General features: G+C 39.7%; 1 protein-coding gene and 2 long non-coding RNA genes across 4 annotated transcripts in view; 2 read left to right on the top strand and 1 right to left on the bottom strand.

The window, feature by feature from the left end:
- LOC130140778 (uncharacterized) overlaps window positions 1-15,820 on the top strand; it is a 30,883-nt gene extending 15,063 nt beyond the window's left edge. For both annotated transcript variants that reach the window (XR_008818773.1, XR_008818774.1), the window contains one exon: window positions 15,196-15,820. This is a non-coding gene — a long non-coding RNA (uncharacterized LOC130140778). The remainder of the gene's footprint in view (window positions 1-15,195) is intronic.
- On the top strand, window positions 4,965-5,390 carry LOC115669586 (uncharacterized). The gene is made up of 3 exons (XR_004004398.2): window positions 4,965-5,057; window positions 5,156-5,223; window positions 5,328-5,390. It is a non-coding gene; the product is annotated as an uncharacterized LOC115669586 (long non-coding RNA).
- A 1,647-nt stretch (window positions 15,821-17,467) lies between the features above and the next one.
- Window positions 17,468-20,190, bottom strand: LOC115669943 (U-box domain-containing protein 15). The gene is made up of 4 exons (XM_030591124.2): window positions 19,786-20,190; window positions 19,568-19,684; window positions 18,968-19,396; window positions 17,468-18,801 (listed from the first exon to the last, which is right to left on the bottom strand). The coding sequence occupies exons 1-4, from the start codon at window positions 20,149-20,151 to the stop codon at window positions 17,746-17,748; spliced, it is 1,968 nt and encodes a 655-aa protein (XP_030446984.2). The 5' UTR covers window positions 20,152-20,190; the 3' UTR covers window positions 17,468-17,745.
- Window positions 20,191-20,880: the final 690 nt, after the last annotated feature.

Raw genomic sequence — 20,880 nt, 5'->3', positions numbered from 1 at the left:
GTTTGCACGTGGAACACTCCTTGGTCGTGAACTCCCTTTGGCCGAATGGTTCTTGGCTTTGTCTCCAAGCTTGTCCATTAATGGAGGTGGTGAATCACTATCCTCCATTATTGGGGTGAGACACCTAAGCTTATCCCTAATTATTGGTCTTCTAGCAAGAAACCTCTATTATTGGGTTAAGTTATAAAGGAAGGTGTTCATTGGCTAGACTTTGGACCAAATCAATTTGTTTTCTTGCCAATTAAATCCTAGGCGTGTGACTTGCTTCTAGTCTTGCAAGAACACTAAACTCTTGGCACAAATTGCCTAAGCCAACGGATTGCCTTTCCATTGGGTACTAGGCTTCTAAAATCTTACCCCGCATTTTGTAAACAAATCAAGGTATTTGAGGGTTTACGTGACCATACACGATCGACCATTTATTCAAACCGAAGTTCAGAGTTGAAGTATCCCCGAGAATAGCCGAACTTAGCCGGACTAACACCTGGGCTGATTGGCACAAGATCGAATTAATCGGGCAATCCAGGCGCAAGTCAAGTCCGAATGGGCGCAGTGCCGGGCATTGGGCCTGGCCTGTCGAGTACCTGACGGGGCACTGAGCCTGGTCTGGTCGGGCACGGTGCCTAGCACAACTGCCGGGCATAGGAACGGGCGTTCGGTCAGGCACAGGGCTTGGCCTTTGCCTAGCCGATCGGGCACGGGGCCTGGCATATGTCAAGGCACAGGGCTTGGCTTGCACGACTGGCACTAAGCCTAGCTCATGATCGAGCGACAGTGCTCCTGGCTTGGTCCATGGCCTATCTCGATTCACCGCAATGATCCATGGTCGATTCGCGATCGGTCCATGTTTAAGCATCAACGATTCATGGCCGACCCTCGATTGTCATGTAGTCGCATGGAATCAATCCGTGACGGACGTACAGTCGCACGAAACCGGTTTATGATTGCCCACGACCGGTGCATTACCAAGTGGAATCACCCGCGATTGGCTCATGCCCGAGCGGCATCGATCCATGACCGTCTAGCGATCGGCTCGGTGCGTAATAGTCCCACGACCTACTCTTATGGTTGAATGGTCATTCCATGATTGAATTACTCTAATCGATTGCGTGAATGATGAGTCGATCCACTACACATTCCCAAGTCGATCCATGGTCGATCCTTCAATCGAACCATAGTCGATCCTTTGGTTGCCCATTCTGACCAAATCACTTGGCCTATGGCCAACCCTCGGGTTGATCCATATACTTGTTTCTTGGCCATCTCCCTTGGTCGATTATGGGTCCAAATCGCGGATGTCACAAACAACGTACTTGGTCTTCCTCCTTGTGATAAGAAGTATACATCCGATTGTTGGAATCATTATGAGAGAATCAAATATAAGGATGGAAAAACATATCAGGTGAAGTGCTTTCATTATAAGTCTGTGTTAAAGCACCATGTTGCTAACGGTACTTTCGCAATGAGGAAGCACTTGACAACGTGCAAGAAATTTCCTCGCAATGTAGATAAGAGGTAGAAATGCTTTGCACCACGTAATGTAGACGTGGCTGGTAAGGCAGTGGGAGATTTGGTAGTGTCTTATCGACATGGTCATTTAATCAAGAACGTTATAGGGAAATGCTTGCTCAGTTCATCATAATTGATGACTAACCTTTTTCCTTAGTTGAGCGTGTTGGATTTCGTGAGTTTGTCACTGAGTTACAACCTCTCTTCAAACATTTATCACGTTTTGAGAGTGGCTAGAGATTGCATGAAGCTGTATTTCTGTGAAAGAACTTGTTTGAAGACTTACTTTGATAAGATTAATTCTAGGATCGCACTCACGACTGATACATGGACTTCCATTCAAAATCTGAATTATTTGTGTCTCACTGCACATTTTATTGATGAAAATTGGAAGTTGCATAAAAGAATAATCAATTTTGTGGTGATGCATAGTCACAAGGGAAGGGAAATTGGGAAAATGGTGGAGAAATGCATCTTTGAGTGGGGAATAGAAAAAAAGGTGTCCACAATCACTGTTGATAATGCTAGTTCGAATGATATTGCAATTTCTTATTTGAAGGAAAGACTTTCAAGAGAAAGGTTGTTGATCTTGGATGGTAGTGTTTTACACATGAGGTGCATCGCTCATATATTAAATTTGATTGTTAGAGATGGCTTGACTACGGTACGTGAATCTATTGCACGTATCCGAAATGTGGTTAGGTATGTGAGGAGTTCTCCTATGAGGGCCAACACATTTCAATCTTGCATTGAGAGTGAAAGGATCACTTACAAGGGTTCGGTTATTCTTGACATCGCCACTAGATGGAACTCCACTTACCACATGTTAGACGCCGCCATAAAATTTAGAAAAACTTTTGAAAGAATGGAAGAAGAAGATCCATCTTTTGTGGGTGAGTTTAATAATGATCTTCCTAAAGATGATGATTGGAAAAATGACATTGTTCTTTCGGAATTTCTAAAACTATTCTATGATGCCACCAATCGGATGTTGGGGAGTTCATATGTTACTTCAAATGATTACTTTGATGGGATAGCTCTTTTGTATAAATATCTGAAAGATGTGGCGGCGGATGCTTCGGATCCTAAACTTCAAATTATGGGTAGGAAAATGAAAGAAAATTTTGATAAATATTATGGGAGTTTGGATAAAATGAATATGATGGTATTTATTGCTGTTGTGTTGGATCCTATAGCCAAGTTGAATTATGTGAATTTCTTGTATGGATAAATTTATGATGATGAATCGAAAGTTAATGAGATGCATTATAAGGTGAAGGACGCATTGGAGCGTTTGTACGAATTTTCTGAGCAATCTTCTCTTGCTTCAAGTGATTGAAATTTTGTTGTCCAAGGTTTGAGTCCAAGTAGTAGTGGTTCTAATACCGATGTCGATGGTAACGAAGGTAAGAAGAAGAATGACCCCCAAGCTTTTCGAAGAACCTTTATGCACTCGAATCAAACAGAGTGCGATGACAACAAATCTGAGCTTGATCGGTATCTTTAAGATAAAAATGAAAATATTCTTGATCTTGACCTTTTGATGTGGTGGAAGACTAGCGGCTCAAAACATAAGATCCTATCTTTGATGGCTCGAGATGTTTTGTCTATTCTCGTAACTACTGTTGCTTCAGAGTCGACTCTTAGTATATTGGATCATGTGCTTGATGGCTTTCTAAGTTCTTTGATAGCCAAAGTAGTGGAAGCTTTGATTTTCACTCAAGATTGGTTGAGAGCCATTCGTGTGTCGATTAATGTTGAAGAGTGCATCGAGAATGCAGAAAAATTTGAGTTGGGTAAGTGATGTTTATATCTTTATATATTGTAATTCCTTTTATATATCTAATAAGTAAATATTTAATTTAGTCTCCCTTTTTTTTTAGATAAATATTGTCTTAATGAGGAGATTATCGTTGGTAAATAGAGTTTACCAGTTGAAGGATGAATATATGCGGTGAGGCTTTCTAATACTTATTTTATTTTACCAGTAAATTAGATATGGATTGTCTTAATACTTTGATTTTCTTTGTTCTTATTTTTGTCCATTGTTGAAGGCGTAGCTAAGGTCATGTTATGTGTGATTCTGCCAATGGTTTGTGCGTGCCTTTAACCTCGTGGTTGTTTAAAGAAGGAAGAAATTTAATGGAGAATATGACAAAGTGACTATGGCATATAGGGATCTTTCTGGGTCCATTCTATACATACTATTAGTATGACCTGAGAATATTTCCATGTGACTGAGTTTCTGCTAATATGTTGGAGCTGGTCATTTCTGTGCATCATTCCTATATGAGCTGTACCTGATTTGCAAGATAGATGACTTTAAGAGGAAGCGAGACTTAGGTTATCAATATAATGTAGAAGTACAAATTTAGATTCAATAGATTTTCAACAGAGAAATGAGTAATAGGCGTTTGGCAAGGTGAAGGGAAGTCAACTTAGCTGCCAAATGATCTGCTACTAATCATGATGGATCATGACTTGAAAACATGGAACAACTAGGACACTGTGCTTACGATAATGTTTATTTTATGTGTGATTTATGGTTCATACAATATCATTGACTTCAAGAGGGAAATTTTTGAAGAATGACTGATTTACATCTTCAAGCTTGTACTTCACCGGTCTTTATGGGTAATAGAGAAAGGTTGTAAGAAGCACACAAATGCGATGTTTATATATTCTAATATCTCCCTCACAGCCATGGATGACCACTTGCTGGCAGTTTTGTGATTGTAGTTTCTAAGAAGCCAAGAGCTCCAAATTTTTTAGAACCTTATGGTAGTCTTCCTATTTTGTTTGGCTGATAGAAAAATTCTCCGTGCAGCATGAATTTACCGTAACGGTCAAGTTTCAAATACCTAATAATATTGGAACAAGGATCATGCATGGACAAAAAGTTCACTCTGAATGCTATACAATCGAGTGTGTCAATAGTACTTATAGGGAAAATTGCTCCTTTGCATCCTATTTTCTGAAATGATCAGGGATGGTGCTCTTATGGTCATGCTCGGTCATTTTTAGCATGCTTTACTTCATTTGCATTATTTTTAGTCATGTGAGTCATTATACATGTGTTTTTATCACCTGTGAATGTGAATGCTCTCTTACGTATTGTCCCTAGGCTGATTGTTAAGTTGATTGTGCTCAGTTTGCTATCTATTCATGATATATCCTACCTTAGTGTTTCTTATTTGCCTGTGAAATGTTTGAGTGCGCCTGCTGTTTCATGTTTTCAAAAGTTAGGTCATGGTTGAAAGTGCGTGCAATCTTGAAACCATGATTGATCAGACTCTTGTGAATCACTAAATCATGTGCATTTCCACCTTTTGATAATATTTCTAGCTTCTACTGGCTGTGGGAACCAAGCTGGAGCATGTTATTACACAATTGGCTCATGAAGTTGCTGAAAAGCATAGCACAATAGAAGGGGAATTGATTGTTCAAGATGAACACTTTGGTTTCGACGCCCCCAAATAGTCATCTACTTGATCCATTTTATACTTTTCCAGAATGCTTTTGAGATTGCATTCTTCTTCTGGATCTGGGTAAGCCGTTTTGGGGGTATTGTTTCTGAAGCTAATGGCGGTGGAGCAGGAATTTAGCTAGCAAGTTAACGGGATCTCGTGGTTCCTTGTGTCTGCAGGTTCAATATGGCTTTGACTCCTGCATAATGGGACAAGTCCGTTACATTATTCCGAGGCTTATTATTGGGTATAACTCGTGATCCAATTTGATTTCTATATCTTCAAATAGTTGCATGATATTAGCAGAACAAAATTTCATCCGCTTTCTCACTTTTGCATGGGCGTATTTAGTGTGTTCATTCAGGTACTCTGCAATTACAACACTCTATCCCTATATGCCATAATCACTTAAATTTCTCCATTAAATTTCGTCCTCCATTAAATTTCTTCAGTTACAGCACTCTGCCCCGATATTCAATTTGGATCATGGTCAATTTCATGCTCTATACGTTCTTGCTATAGTCACCATTGCAATTATTGTTTGTGGTTTAGTTGATTGCCATAAGCTGGCATTCCCAGTAACTTAATCCACAATGACTTGTCTTGTGGTGCTGCATCTTCATAGGATTGGTTAGGTGGCTGACACTTCTATGGTATTGCTATTGGCTCGATCTCTGGTGTGGGCAACACCACACCATTATCATGTTATTATTGTTAACATTCCGCTTCCTATTTGACCCAATTATCGATACTCAGTTTCCGTGTTTCTCCTCTTTCTACCTTGCTTTTGTTGCCTGTGGTTCTCTTGGAGGTTTGATTGCCACTACACAACTAATTCTTTTCAGTATTGCAGGTAGTAGAGGAGCTTGGAGGAGCAACTTGCTTTGATGACCAGAAACAAAAATTTTTCTACTTTAGAGGAGCTTGGAGGGGAGCATGTTTTGTACTTTTTGTTGAGAAAAATGTGGCATCTTACCTTGGAATTAAAGTCATGGGTTGCATCCCAACAATTACTATTTGTATGTTCTATCCCTTTTCTATTAAGCGAAATGTTGCTTTCCAATAACTAGTCATTGTTGCGTTTATTTTCGTTTTGTTTAACTAAAAATAAAATTAAAAAAAAGAACCTATTAGAACCTGGAACCGATCCTGGAATCTGTGACAGGGTAGGTTCCATGTTTCAAAAAATGAGGAACCTATACCCGAGGGTAGGTTTTAGGTTCCAGGTGGAACCTTGAATCGCTTACCCCTACTTGATCAAGGTCTTTTAAGATATTCACCTTATCTCAATGTCCTTCTAGCTTGTAGACATCTTGCCACCCAAATCGTATTTGTCCTTGATATCGATAGTGATCTCGAGATATCTACAGAGCACTCTTGATAGTAGAAGAGCACTCCTCCTATCGGAATCATCTAGTACTAATTATGACATCATCTGCATATTGGCTTGTGCATGCATCACCCAATACCACTCAACTAATATGCACATTAATAGCCTTTGATTGTATTGTCATCTTCAAAACATCATAGGGGATTTTCTCAACAATCTCCTCTTTTTGATGATGACAAAACAATATCCGAATATGTAGATCTCTTGACATGCAACAAAAGATAATGAATTTTGTATGTGTGAAAAGTAAACAAATTTTCTTATTTGGGCAAAAATAGGAATTCACTTCAAGGCATAATAAACACATAATACAATATCCAAATATTAAGATATTCAATGTATATAATCAAGAGATAGTAAGTGGAAACAATATGATCAAAACAATAGGAATTAACAACGGTTCATGCTTCTACACAAGTTGCTTAGTTACATGAATTTCAAATAGGAATGAACATTCATCACGTGAACTAATACTCCTCCAAACACATATGCATATTTCATTATACCTCTCCCCATTTTTATTATAATAAAAAAGGCGCTAATGATAAATATCAAATTCAACTCATTTTTGTACAATCTTCACCACAACTATTAGGCATGAAATATAATTTTCATAAACAACATTTTTAACATGCTTAGGCAAACTATGCATTAGCTCGTGTTCAATAGATTAAATATTATATGCATCAACAAATATATATGTCAAGGAACTCTCTCCCTTTTCGTCATAATGAAAAGCATGATATTATAAAGGGAATATAAAGATCTGCTCAACAAGTTTGGTTTATTTTACAATTTTCACATAAGGAGATCTCGGAGTCTCCACATAATGATAATCATCATAGAATGATAAAATCAATCATAATTCATGATATTATAAAAGAGATAACAAATAAAAGTATTTTATCATGAAATTCTATTTAAAGACATGCATTGAGAGACAACATGTTAACAATTGATAATAAACTATAAACAACAACAATGTTGCTCCTTTTGTCTAAGTGCTATTACCTCTTAAGATCATCATCAGCATGTAGAAAATATCATCGTTATCTGCACATATCTGTTGAAAAAACATCCTTAGAAATTTTGATGACTCCAAAACTATTCTTGGTATAATGTTTACTATGATAAGTGCAGATGTTCGTGATGATTTCATAAGGATTGCAGTGATATCCATGATGTGATTTCATTGAAGAAAAATTTGCAAGTTGTTCTTGTATGACTTGACTGCAAATCGCATCAAGTGACTATGATAATTGGTTCATGATGATGTTGATATTGAACACGAGAATATCAAGTCACAAATGATGTTGGTATAATGATCATCCAAGGATGTTCGTTGGAGACTTAAATATAGCCGTTTGTGACTGGAACAACGCAGTAGAAGAACTGAAAATCATCATAGTACTAGAAACAACTTTTGTCAAAACTGTGAGAGCAACTGATAATGTGACAGCAACAACAAAACCTATTTCAGAAAACCTTGCTGATGTTCACAAAAAAGGATTGTATAGATAGTCTAGCTTTAGAACAATAGCTCACGAAGAATCCTAATGGCTCCTTGCTTCTCAAGACTATCTCTAACGAGAAGATTGGATATATCTATATAAAAGAAGATCATAGATTTCAAAAAGTAGTTGGACAAAATATATAAAACAAGCTGAAAGTATTCAACATCGCATTCTGAGCAAATAATATTTCATTCTCTTGAGACCTCCACTCTATTGTTCTTGCTGCATTATAATCGTGAGAAGATTTTTTTTTTTGTTGTGAAATCGTGAGAAGATTGTGACATTCCGCAATTTCGCTCACTTGGGATTTATGAAATGAATTATTTTATTAATGTACTCGTAGTTAGTTCTCATCTGGAACTGATCATTCCTGGGATACTAACCGTTAGGGAAAGGCTAGTGAGGGATCTAAATTCGTACGACTAAAGAAAATTCGATCGTGAATTGACTTTCGACCATGAAATCGTCGAGGTGATATTTTGAACCACTGTTGGACAATCCAAGAATAGCTAGGGGTCAGTTTGCCACTGTCATAGTAATGGATCGCGGGTGATTCTGCCGGACCACGAAATGACTTGATGAATTATCCTAAATCTATACCGAACGATCGTACCCCTCGGATCTAGTAATTGATCATCACGATTTTAATGACAACCGAAGTCGTTACAGTCTGAATAAATTGTACGTGACTCGATTTAGTATAAGTCACGGGTCGTACAGGCGAATTTCCCAAAAGCCACCCATTAGTCTGAGAAACGCTCGAGTTACGTTATATATATAATTTGAATATTGATTAGAGACCAAACCGAGCATCAGAAAATTTGGAAAGTCACAGCAAGGCCTTTGGACGACGTTGTAATTGGAACGTACAACTCTGGATTTCTTCGGATTTTTCAGAAAAGTTCGATTTCGATGAGAAACGGAGAAAGTGACCATTTTACCCTTGGGAATTAGTAAAGGGTTAGTTTTATGGGCAAAGGGCATTTTGGTCATTTTGCCCTCAAATTTGGAAAAGACAATTTTGCCCTTGGACTTTTTGAGAAATTTCAAGATTGCCCTTGGATATTTTTGGTAAGATTCGATCTGGGCCGTCGATTTCAAGATTAGATCGAATCTGGACCGTTGGATCAAAATGTGAGAGAAGGGCATTTTGGTAATTTGCCACTTTGGGTCAAATTATACTATTTAGGTCCAAATGACCATTCTCTCTCCTCCATTTCTCTCTCTCCCCACCGAAAATTCCCCCCCCCACCGTGAGCTCTTCCCCTCTGGCCGACCGCCCCTCCCCTCGCCGATCGCCGCCGTCCGTGCGCCCGCCGGACCGCAGCCGTGCCGCGCCGTCCACGCCGCCGCACCACCACCAGCCCTCACCCGCCGTTCTCTCTCTCCCTCTCTCTCCCTCTCTCTCCCCGTGTGGCCGTGGGTCTCGGCCAAGGCAAGTCGCGCCCCCGCCGTCGCCGTTCTCGCCGCCAAGCCGCGCCGCCGTTCCCGATTAAGTGCCGCCGCTTTCCGTTCTAGCCGCGTGAGTCTAGAACTCGGTAAGTCGCGCTCTAAACCCAATTTAGGACTTCGGGTATCGACGGGTGATTTTTGGGTGAAATCGGGTTTAAATTATGTGCGAATTTGCATGATTTAGGAGAGGAATTATGTGGCGGGCCTTAGGATTGAATTTGGAAATTTTTGGTGGAATATTTGAGGACAACAGTGGGCTGTGAGTGGCTGTGCAGTGGGCTGTGATGGGCCGATCGGGACGCAAATTGGATTTTTAGAACCGGTAATTAATGGTGAGAAAGTGTCGTGAAGGACCGGAACTGATTTGACGCCATTTGGTTGGAGAAAAATGGCAAATTGTGTGTTTAATGCGTGTTTGATCTATGACTGAATTGTGGTGATTAAATTGAGTGCGTGGTTGTGTGGTTAAATGATTGAAATATGCCTGTTGGGTGCACGCTTGGGCCAGACTGATTTAATTGTTAAAAATTGGCCATGGCAAATGCTGAGTGAGCATGAATTGTGTGTAATTGATGCGTGTACGGGCCATATGTGATTGGCCAGTTGAGTGTGGTAAATGCTTGTTGAGCATGTGCACGAGTAAGAAAGAAATGAGGTATGACATGTGCTTGTGGAAATTGTTCCATCCTAAGGCGTGTTCGTTTACGCGGATTGCGCAGTAGGTGGTAGATGTTGAGCCTGAGGCGTGTACTTCAACGCGGGCAAGAAACATGGCCTGAGGCGTGTACGTTTACGCGGGCCCGGAAGTGTGTGGAAAGAGGTCGTAGTGTACCTGAGGCGTGTACTATAACGCGGGTCACTGGCGAAGCATGTGGAAACGAGATAATGAGAACGGAATGAGTGCATGTCATGAGATTTGTACTCGATTGTGATTGTATGTGATATGCCTGCTATGTGATGATATGATTTGTGTGATTGTATTTGTGTAATTATCTGGACGTACGTGATAGCCTAGGTGGGGTTTAGGGGTGTACTTACTGAGATGTGATCTCATGGTTGTCTCAACCAATATTATCAGAACCCTGACCTGAGACATGAATCCTCCGCCACCGCCACCAGAGCGTTTTGAGGTGCCAGTGCACACCGAGAATGAGGTTGCAGAATTTCCGATGGGTGATGGCATGACTTGGATTAAGCATACTTCGACCGTTTTTGTAGAGGTAGGACTACCGTTATGGGAACCCCATGTTTATACTGCCTGGTTCTTCCGGGATGTAGATGGAGATGAGTTCGGGCCCGTTAGGGGTTTTGATGTTCCGTTTGATCTCGTTGGGGATTGGGACCCGGCTGCCATACCCCCGATAGATGGAGAGTTGACCAGTACAGAGGTTAGCTTAGCGCAATCTGGGATGCATCCCGCACCCGCCGCACAAGGATCTTCGGAGGCTGAGCATGAACCCGAGCCCGAAGCATCGCAAGCTGAAGCTGAACCAATGGACATAGATTTAGAACCGATCCCCGAGGAAGAACCAGAGGAAGCGGAGCTCGAAATAGAACCCGAGGTAGAGCCTAATGATGAGTCTGAGGAGTCGGAAGAGCCTGTAGGAGACCTGGAATATATACTCCCTTTTGAGCAATATATGGATCCCAATTTCGTGCCTGCGTACAATTTCTTTGATTTTCTAGCTGAGGAGAATCAGAATGAAGTTCCAGCTGAGTCGGGCGACATCAATCACCCGATTGAGATTGAGGCGGAGACGGAGTCTTCGGAGGAGCAAGCCGATCAGGGAAGTTCAGATTCAGATGGGGATGAGTCAGACTCAGAATGGACGCCGAGTAAGGGGCGTAGGGGCTAGCATTAGGGGTTCAGAATGATAGATTTTGGAGAGTACCATTTTTTAGGTCAGAATGCCAGGTCATCAATCTTTTGTATATCGATGGTTTTAAATACGGTGTGCAAGTGTATGTGGTAGCTGTAAACTGTAAAGGTTTTATAAGTTTGATAATGAAAATATGTATATTCTCCCTGACTTTCCCAGTTTATATTGTTCGAGTTGATTGTGGTTTCCGCCGTGCGTTAAATCTCTGATGATTGTATTGAGGTCGGCGATAATTCCTGGGATGTCGCATAAATCGACCAGTAAAGGATGTCGCGTGCCCGATGGAGTTCGGGGCGTGACAAAGATTAAGTGTACACAAGTATGATACCAGCAACCGAGTATGATAAGATTAGTGTTTGCTGATTGTAACTTATCTTGGTGATTACTAGTCCATTCCAGCCCAAGTTGTGATTGTTAGTCTTGAGAGTAGACGTAGACTTGGTGATAAAACCGAATCACTATAAGTTGCTATCCACCATCTTTTAAATTGTCTTTATCTCATCCATTGCACATTAGCTTCACCTAATCTAGCTATTATTTCCTTCTCCTGATTTCCACATATCAGTTGCTGATTTCCGCATAATCTTCAAATCTTGTGAAAACAACCTTTTCACACCCCTCTAGATTGCATAGTTAGTCTCAATAATATCATGAACAATCATATCAATATTATCACTTCATTATCATCAATATTAACAAGATATCATCAAGATCAATATAATGACACAAAGTAAGATATATAGAAAATAGACTAGCCAGACTATATAAAACTTAGCAAATTCTACACATGCATTTGCCTTTTCTTCCATCCTCAAAATAGTAATCAAGATCCATGTCAAAATTAGCTTAAGTATATCAAGATTTGTCTATTCTTAATCTTTGCTCTTCCTCAATGTGTTGCTTCCTTGAGATAATCTTGATTCTCTCATTTCTTTTGCATTTTTCCTCTTGTTCAGTAGCTTGTGTTCCTTTCAAGCTATCCTCAAAACTTGAATAGTCATCCGTGATCATCAAAAAAGTACTTTTTATTACAAATGAAAGTGTTCCTTGTCGGTCAAACATGTCCATATGTATAACTCCAGCACATTTACCATCCTCAAAGTTGATTTTGTAACATTGATCACAAAGTTGGTTGATATTAATCAAGCTGTGGTTGTATCCCTTAAGAGATAAATCTTCAATAATTAAGTTACCCAACTTGATGCTGTATTTGCCAATGATACTTCCTTTATCTTTTTTTTGGCTTTTCATCCCGTCGTTCTCCCCTTATCATCATGACAGTTCCTGCAAATAACATTTATCGTGGTTCGAAAATTTTTACCATTCACAACATCTTTTGCGTCAACTTCTATCACTACTTCTAGTGTTGCTATCACCACTTCTATGTTGATTTCAGTGTTGAACATAAGGTTATGCTTTTATATCCTTTGTAGCAGCACCATCTTCATCATTGTTTGTTTTTTAAAATTCGAGAAAAAGACTTGAGTTCTTCATTAATCTGCATAAGCTTAACAAACTCTTGGATAAATGATGTTAAATATATAACATCTCAAGTCACATATATCATGCCCTTACTTTTAAATAAATAAGAGTAGTATTTATAAGCATTTCAAGCATTTTGGACCAATAAACTACTCAATATACCATTCAAAGCATTTTACTATTTCTCTAATAACTTGTGATATGAATACATAGAATAGAACTTTTTGACCTTTGAAGATAACACAATTTGTAAGCTTGATAGAAGCAGATGCTATTTTCTACAAAATTTGCTACTATCAGTGAAATTTGCTAGTATCAATGAAATTTGTTGTTGTCAGCAAAGTATACTATTGTTGATTCTGTTATTGAAGAATTGTATTGTCAAACTTTACGTAGAAGGATTTTCTTATTACTTGTATTTTCTTGTAGAAAATACTATTATTTATGCAAGATAATGAGTATATCAAGAACATACATTTCTCATCTTTATCGAGTTTGGTCAATGGTGTATCAATTTTCTTGCACCGTTCCTCCCAAACTTCCTTAGTAATTCTCTAGCATATTTTTCTTGAAATATGAAAGTGTCAGCTTTAGTTTGTTTGACTTGTAAACCAAGCCTGACCACAAACAAAAAAAAAAACTTGTAAACCAAGGAAAAAATTTAGTTCTCTCATCATCCACATTTTTAATTCGCTTTTCATGATATTGGTAAATTCCTTGCAAAGTAGCTCATTAGTGGATCAAAGATGATATCGTCAATATATATTTGAGTCAATAGAATATCATCATTTTTTCTCTTTATGAACAAAGTAGTGTCAACTTTACCTTTCTCAAACCCATTATCAACCACAAAGGTACTTAGCTTTTCATACCATACTCTTGGCGTTTGTTTGAGTTCATAAAGTGCTTTTCTGAATTGATACACATTGTTAATCCTACTTGGCTCTTCGAATTTGGTGATTGCTCTACAAATACTTGCTCTTTGAATGATGAACTGGTTTTAACTCCTTTGTCAATATCTCCAAGGATTTGATTTTTAGGATGACTTATTTGTATCTCCAATCCTTTGATAATGGGCATATTTTAAACTTGGTACTTTAGAATGCCGATTTTGATTGATATCATCAGTTGGTGCGGGGAGCAGCATTGGTTCTTCATTATCATCAGCACGTGCACCTTTCGACTTATCTTCAAATTTAACATTTATTGATTCTTTCACTTCTTGTGAAACTTTGTTAAATACATGGTATGCCCTGCTAAAAGTAGAATATCAAGAATTATACCTTCATATGCTCTTGATTCTAACTTACCAACATTATCATTAATGTATTCTTGAGAATATACCATTTGCATCCAAATATATGAGGAAAAGGACACTACAAGTGTCATAATTTTTGTACGATGCTCACTTGAGTACCATAATTTTTTTCGATCATATAAGTGTCATAACATATGTACGACACTCACTTCAGTAACATATTTTTTTTTTATCACTTGAGAGACATTATAAATTTTCAATCGATCACTTGAGAAATCATAACTTTTAAAAAATTATCTCCATAAGTGTTATGCCATGTCGGATATTTGGCATTTGGTTGAACATTTTAAAAAAGTTATGACACTCAAGTGATTGATTGAAAGTTATGGTACTCGAGTTTTAGTTGATTAATTTAGTGATTTATAGCCTTGTCAACTTTTGGTGCCAGTTCTTTATTCTTCGAAACAAAGTTATTAAAAGTGCGGAGAGTAGGTGCATTGCAATCCTTTGGAAAGGGGTACCGATTCTTGTAAGGTGATATAAACTGATGTTAGTGTTCTAAAATGTGGAGGTAGCTTAGGCCTTAGAAAGCTTAGGTCTCGGAACACTATTTGCATCTTGAAAAGTCTTTCTAAGCTGCTTTTGCAATCGGGCTCTATTTGGATTGCCTGGATTGGATGTTGTTTGCTCAGAGGAGTCCCTATCTAGGTTGTTAATCCTAAGCATGATTATACTTATGCCTGGAGAAGGCAACTATACCTCATTTTGGTATGATAATTGGCATTCATTGGGTATTCTTTCAAAGGTTTTTTGACTTAGGATCATCTATCACTTTTCCTTATCAATACATACTTAAGTTTCTTATGTTATTATAGATTATGCCTGGTTTTAGCCCTTTGCTCAATTTGATTGCCTTATTGATATTCGGGTCGCGTTGTGTAATGGCCTAATGCCTTGTTCCTCAACTGCAGATTGTGTGATTTTTTTACGATAATCTTCTGATGTTTTTACTAATGCGGATAGTTGGAAGTAGGTTAGGGAGAGGAGACCTCAAGTTACACGACACAGATTAATATGGTCAATCCTTATGTGTCAAAGGTTGCTTCTATAGTCCGAAAGACCATTATAAGTTGTTGACTTTTGATTGGTTGTGTGAGTGGAAGCCTATGAATACCTTGTGTTTTATGTGGTTCAAATATGGAGTCAAGGCAACATTTATTTTTTGAATGCTCCTTCTCTATAGAGCTTTGGGGTTATTGCTTGAGCTTGAGTGGGGTTTAAAGAGTTGTAAGAGGATGGCAATGGATCTTTCATTGGGTTTCTCATCATCTAAAAGGTTGCTCCTTAATCGACCAAAAAAAAGGTTGTTCCTTTGCTAATTCTCTCTTAAAGCTTGCTTGGAGTGGATCTATCTACTACATTTGGCTAGAAAGGAATGCAGAGTTGCATAATAAGATTGCTTCCTATCGAGAAAACCTCCAAGGGTTTTGATACTGACAAAATTATCCCTTATGATGTGATCGATGCAAATGTTGTTTCTACTAAGGTGACATCAATTGATAATCCGATATCATTAAATCTATTCTAAGTGTTAAGTGAAAGGGCTCAAAAGACTCGATGGACTTTAAGGGTGAACAAGTCAAGAGAACTAAAAATTCATGAGGACTTGGAGGAACTAATAGGTGAACAGGTCTGTGGAAGAATCATGGAAGGTTGATCGAAGCTTTCGCTCATATCAAGCTGAGAACATCATTATTGCTATCTATAACGGCTAAATTGAGTATCTAAAAAATCATTCAATGGTCAACTTGAAAATTGACAACTATGAAAGGGATTAATGCAAGCCAAAGTGGATATAAGATGAGTTGCGAGAATTACAAGATCACTTTACATATTATGTGATCAATTGAGTCACTTAGTGAGGGTTACGCACAAATTATGGATCTTTTGAAAAGTGTACAAGTGTTGTAGTAGTGCGTGTAACTTGCTAGTGTGATCAACCAGCTTTGGGTAAGCAATGCAAGCTACAACTATAATGACTCAAAGAGCTGCTAGTCAAATCTAGCCTCGTTGGTGGCTATTAGTTTAGGAGAGTTGATAGAGGCTTGATCTAAATCGAACCACTATGAATCCTTGTGCATCTATCTCTATATCTACTTATTACTTTAGCTATTTGATAGAAGCATTGCGCTGATACTAACAGTTTATTCCTCCGTATATCGACCGTTTCTATTTATTCTGCGAAAAATTTATCAGATTGCAATATATAATCAATTCACCCCCTTCAGGTTATATCACTAGCCATAACACTTCACTTGCTCAATAGGATAGAGAATAAGGTTCTTTATGCTGTGCATGATTATTAAAAAGAGGATGACAGTCTTACAATAGAACAATTAAATATTAAACCATACTTTCATCTAACAGTTTAAGTTTTTAGAGCAGTTGACAGTAGTTCCATAAAATCTCACATGATATCAAAGCAAGAGATCCCGAGTTCAAATCTTTATGGGCCTTATTTGCCTCCCTAATTAAATATGTCCACGCTTAGTACTGGGCAAAAAGACCAAACTATTAGACTAACTATTCTAGAACAGTTGGCAGTGGTCCCACAAAATCTCACAAAAATGCTTTGTGAATTCCAGAGAATTACATTATTGTAGTCTATTCTTGATTTTTCTTGTGCTCTGTCCACAATTGTTATGTACCAGTTCCCCTGCTCTCTCACTCTCTCACTCTCTCTCTCTCTCTCTCCGCAATGAATTTGAGTCATTTGACAGTAATAGGGCAGTGACCAAAAGGACTAGGAATATATGGCACGAGTTGTCACTGACGTATGACAATTAAAAAAGATAATTCTAGCTTAAATAAATTTTGCAGTTGGGGTGTGAATAAGTGACAAATTACTTATTTTGAACTACCACTTTATTCTGGCCGGTGGATGTTTGCTCTCTTCAATGTCCCAATGGGATTGAAGCTATTGCAACATTTTTCTTCCTATAGACAAAAGATAGTGCACTATTGAGCCTTTCATTCAGCCAAGCTCAAGTTAGTTTCTGGTTGAGAAGAAATTGCCAAGTCAATTCGTAAGCTTAAGCTATGCTCTCATTCGCTAGTAAAAATTATTAATTGCCCTTTGAAAAGCATGAGAAGAGGATCTTTTTGCTCATCAAACTCCAAATTAGATGACAAGAACTGCAGCATGAAAAGCAGAAGAATCTGGTTTTTCACACGAGGCAGTAACTTCAAAGAGTAAAAAGTTTTGCCTTTTGCATGCATGACAAAGAAATTTTGCATTCGTTCGGCTGATTTCGTCAATAGACTGATTAAGCTGAATGTTAGGCCACGATCGAGAACTCTCGATCCATTTCAGAGGCGGCATTTTGCCGAGACAGACACTGTACTCGCATTGATGTGATGTCCTCGCCATTGGACATCAGATGGTTTACCGAGCTTTATATGGAGGAAAAACTGTGTTACGCAAGACTGGTATTGCCACCGAAATTGAAGCATGGTAAACAAAAATGATTAGAAATGAAACTATTTGAAGAACAAATTTACAGAAGAAAGCAAGGCTTAGGATTTGGGAACAGATCCCAAAGAGAGAAAGGGTACTACTGATAGATAATGTACGCGGTTTCCAATTAGCAAATAACGACAATCACATGCATTTGCTTGCTCATACTCATGAACACCATCCTCCTCTCAAGTCCCACTCTATCGGAACGCTACTTTCGATCGTAACCCAGTTAAAAAGAACGTTTGCAGAACCGGAATATCGAATTTCGACACTTCAAGGAATCTGTTCATACTTTCTCATAAGCTGTTGTACTGAATTTGCCTTCCTCTGAGCTCTGCTCGTGCCGCTCCTTGCAATCTCAATCAAATGTTCGTAGACGCCAAACTGGAGCGCCGACAACAAGAAATTCGAGTTGTTCGAACCCAGTTCAAGAAGAACTGAGGTTGCACACTCTTTGTTCTTCGGAGTTCCATCCTTGATGAACTCAACTAGGGTCTCGATGAAGGAGAGCTGCCCAATCTCCTGGCGTCCACTTGGATGCGATGCAAGAAGCAACAAAATTGAGAGGGCCTCGTCAACCATCCCTAAATTCCGGTCCTTGAGTAATTGGAGCAAAGGTGGCACGATCCCGGCCTCGATGGCCCTGACCTTATTCATTTGGTTGAGAGACAAGTTAAACAATGCAGTTGCAGCATCTTTCTTGCCTCTAATTGTCCCATCCTGCAATAGTTCTACAAGAGGAGGTATGCCGTTTGATAATCCCACTGTGATCTTGTTTTCGTCTACCATAGATAAGCTAAACAGACAAGCTGCCGAGTTCTCTCTAGCCTCGGTCGTCCCCTTGCGCAATATGTCTATAATGGCCGGAATTGCACCCTCTTTAGCAATACTTTTCTTGTTGGCCTCATCAATGGATAGGTTCAAGAGAGCCGTCACGGCATGCTCTTGGATTTTCGAGTCCGGATAAGATAAGAGATGCACTAATGGTGGGATTCCCAAGGATTCAGCGATTAGGATTCGGTTCTCGGGGTTCTCCTTCGAGAGCATACGTATCTTGATGACAGCCTTCCGCTGATCCTCCAATTGGCCGAATGACAAGACCTCGATCAGGGATTGAATCTCTTCTCTCTGTTCGGGGAAGGAGTTATCGGGCTCCACGAGGACATGTTTCTCGGGGAGCTGGAAGTTGTTCTTCCCGCACCACTGGAGGATAAGGTTCTTGAGGGCATAATTCGGTGCCAATGACAGGTGAGCCAGAGTTTGCCTAGTTTTGGGACAGGTCCGATGATTTGAATCCAACCACTTCTGTATGCTCTCTCTCTCGTAGGTCTGATGAAATCGAGCAAGAATTTAGCATAGTTATCGGTTGGATGCTAGAGATTAAATAATGTATCGATCTGCAACTACCAATACATGCACATCTTGAAGTTGAAACTTGGATCGACACTATTCTAATGAAGATGGGTTCTTCATTTTAGCCCATCTTAATATTCACCTGTCCGGAGGCAACAATGACGGGATCAGTCATGATCTCGAGCGTGATCGGACAGAGGAACTCGTGAGGGATCACCAAGGATGGTAATTTCTCGAGCATCTTGTAAGGCATGGTTGGTTCCTCGAGGATGTTGGTGACTTCGACGCCAGCAATTTGTTTGAACTTGTTTAGGAGATCGATGATTTGCTGGATGCTCTCCGTGGTCAGGCCCCCCCTCTCTTTCACGATCTTCCTCACGGCTAGAGTCTCGTTCTTCAAGTCCTCCGGCGTGTGCAGATCCAGCTTCTTTGCAAGCCTTTCGACGATCGCACTGTCTGCATTGCGGTCGTCATTTTTGGAGAACACGACCATCAAATCCATCGCGAGCTCGATGTCTTGCGTATCCGTCCTTCTCCTTGCCCTTCTAAGTTGCATGATCATCAACTGCATCTGATAAATATATGTCCCACGATAAATGAGAACGAGATAACTCATCATCAAATTTCAACAAAAAAAAGAACTGAGCAAACACCAACCGAATGACAATGATAACTTGCGCTATTGGATACCATGAGAAAGGCATCGATAACATAATTTTCGGTTAGAATCAAGAGACAATACCTGTTCATTAACTTCATCGGAGATCCCGAACTGATCGTAAGGCAAAGCGTCGAGAGCTTGAGTCAATCTTTCGTAAACCTTATGAAATTTAACCTTAACCACCTCGGTCTCCAATGCCTGAAACCAAATCGCACGATTTCATAAGACAAAAGTCCGAGGATTCGATTCCTGTATTGCCAACTAGCCTCAAGTATAAATGCAGTCAAAATTTGTCTAACCAGGTATATTTTGCTCCCTTCATTGCAAATTTTCAAGAGCCTCTTCGCCAAGCTGATCGCCTTCTTCAAATTCCAAAGAGACTTGATGCCCGTCTCCGAGATTGCGTCGTCAAGATCTCGGATCTCTTCGATGAGAGGCAACAAGAGCTTCAGCCGCCTCACGAGGTTGTAACACTCCTTCCTCTGAGTCCGGCGGTAATCCCCAAGCTGTGCCGCGGACTCGATCACAGCGACAATCTCTTGAAGCACGTCGACCTCCTCCGGGGACACCGACTCGTCAGGGGCGTTCTCTTCCTCCACGGCCTCTCCTCCTTCCTCGCCTCCCAATCTCTCTCCATCCATCAACATTCCCAAATCAATATGCATGGAACTCCGGGATGCCTCCTCTCTAAGGACTTCGGGGCTCTAATCATCGAGCTGCAAAATCGGGGTCGTGTCCTTGCGCTTTCGTTGATTAACGGGAATGGCAATGCGATCGAGAATCCAGACAGAGAAGGATCGAGGAGGAGAAGAGGGATCGATATCGCCAGAACGAAACCCTAAACCTAATTCCGCATCGAAATTCTTCCTTTCTTTCAAGTTCGATCGATTCGTGTGTTCGTGCCTTTTCGATGCGCGTAATGCTTTCCCGGGAATGTCGGAGCATTCGATTCGCAAAAAGACGATAGGCGTCGCGGGAGCTTAAAAACCAAACATAGGGAAGGCTTTTTGAAAGTTAGTTATTCTGTTCCGCAACGTACTTGGACGCAATTCAAAAGTTCGTTATTTTTAGAAGCCCATGTCTGTGGCTTGACTAAGGAGGGAGAAATTTTGAATGGTTAATTTCCCTTCACATAGGAAATGTGTTGTCGAGTTTAACAAGTCTCGAGCTCCAATAAACAACAAAATAAAACAAAATAAAAGCACGACATTTTGTAATATTCGCCTGATTTAAATGCGAGTAAGCAGCTGAAGCCGAGTCTGAAAAGTTTAATGCCGTTAAAACGGTAATTAACAATTGGAAGAATGAATGGAAAAAAAGTATCGATTTAGTACTAAACCTGTTGTACAAATGCCAATTTTCAGTTCCGAACTTTTCAATTGCCACTGTAATCT

The sequence above is a fragment of the Syzygium oleosum genome, unplaced genomic scaffold (genome assembly GCF_021117445.2).
Source record: "Syzygium oleosum isolate NSW1041296 unplaced genomic scaffold, Sole_v2.1 Sole_v2.22, whole genome shotgun sequence".
NCBI classification, from domain to species: domain Eukaryota; kingdom Viridiplantae; phylum Streptophyta; class Magnoliopsida; order Myrtales; family Myrtaceae; genus Syzygium; species Syzygium oleosum.
Note: the sequence above shows the minus strand (reverse complement) of the source record. Positions and strands in the feature narration are given on the sequence as shown.

Bases quoted from the DNA above. Each gene is read 5' to 3' on its own strand.
- LOC115669943 (XM_030591124.2), bottom strand. From the start codon at position 20,151: ATGCATATTGATTTGGGAATGTTGATGGATGGAGAGAGATTGGGAGGC. The intron at 19,685-19,785 runs GTTAGACAAATT...ATTTGGTTTCAG, and splicing joins AAGGGAGCAAAATATACCTG to GCATTGGAGACCGAGGTGGT. The intron at 19,397-19,567 runs GTATTGTCTCTT...TATATTTATCAG, and splicing joins CCGATGAAGTTAATGAACAG to ATGCAGTTGATGATCATGCA.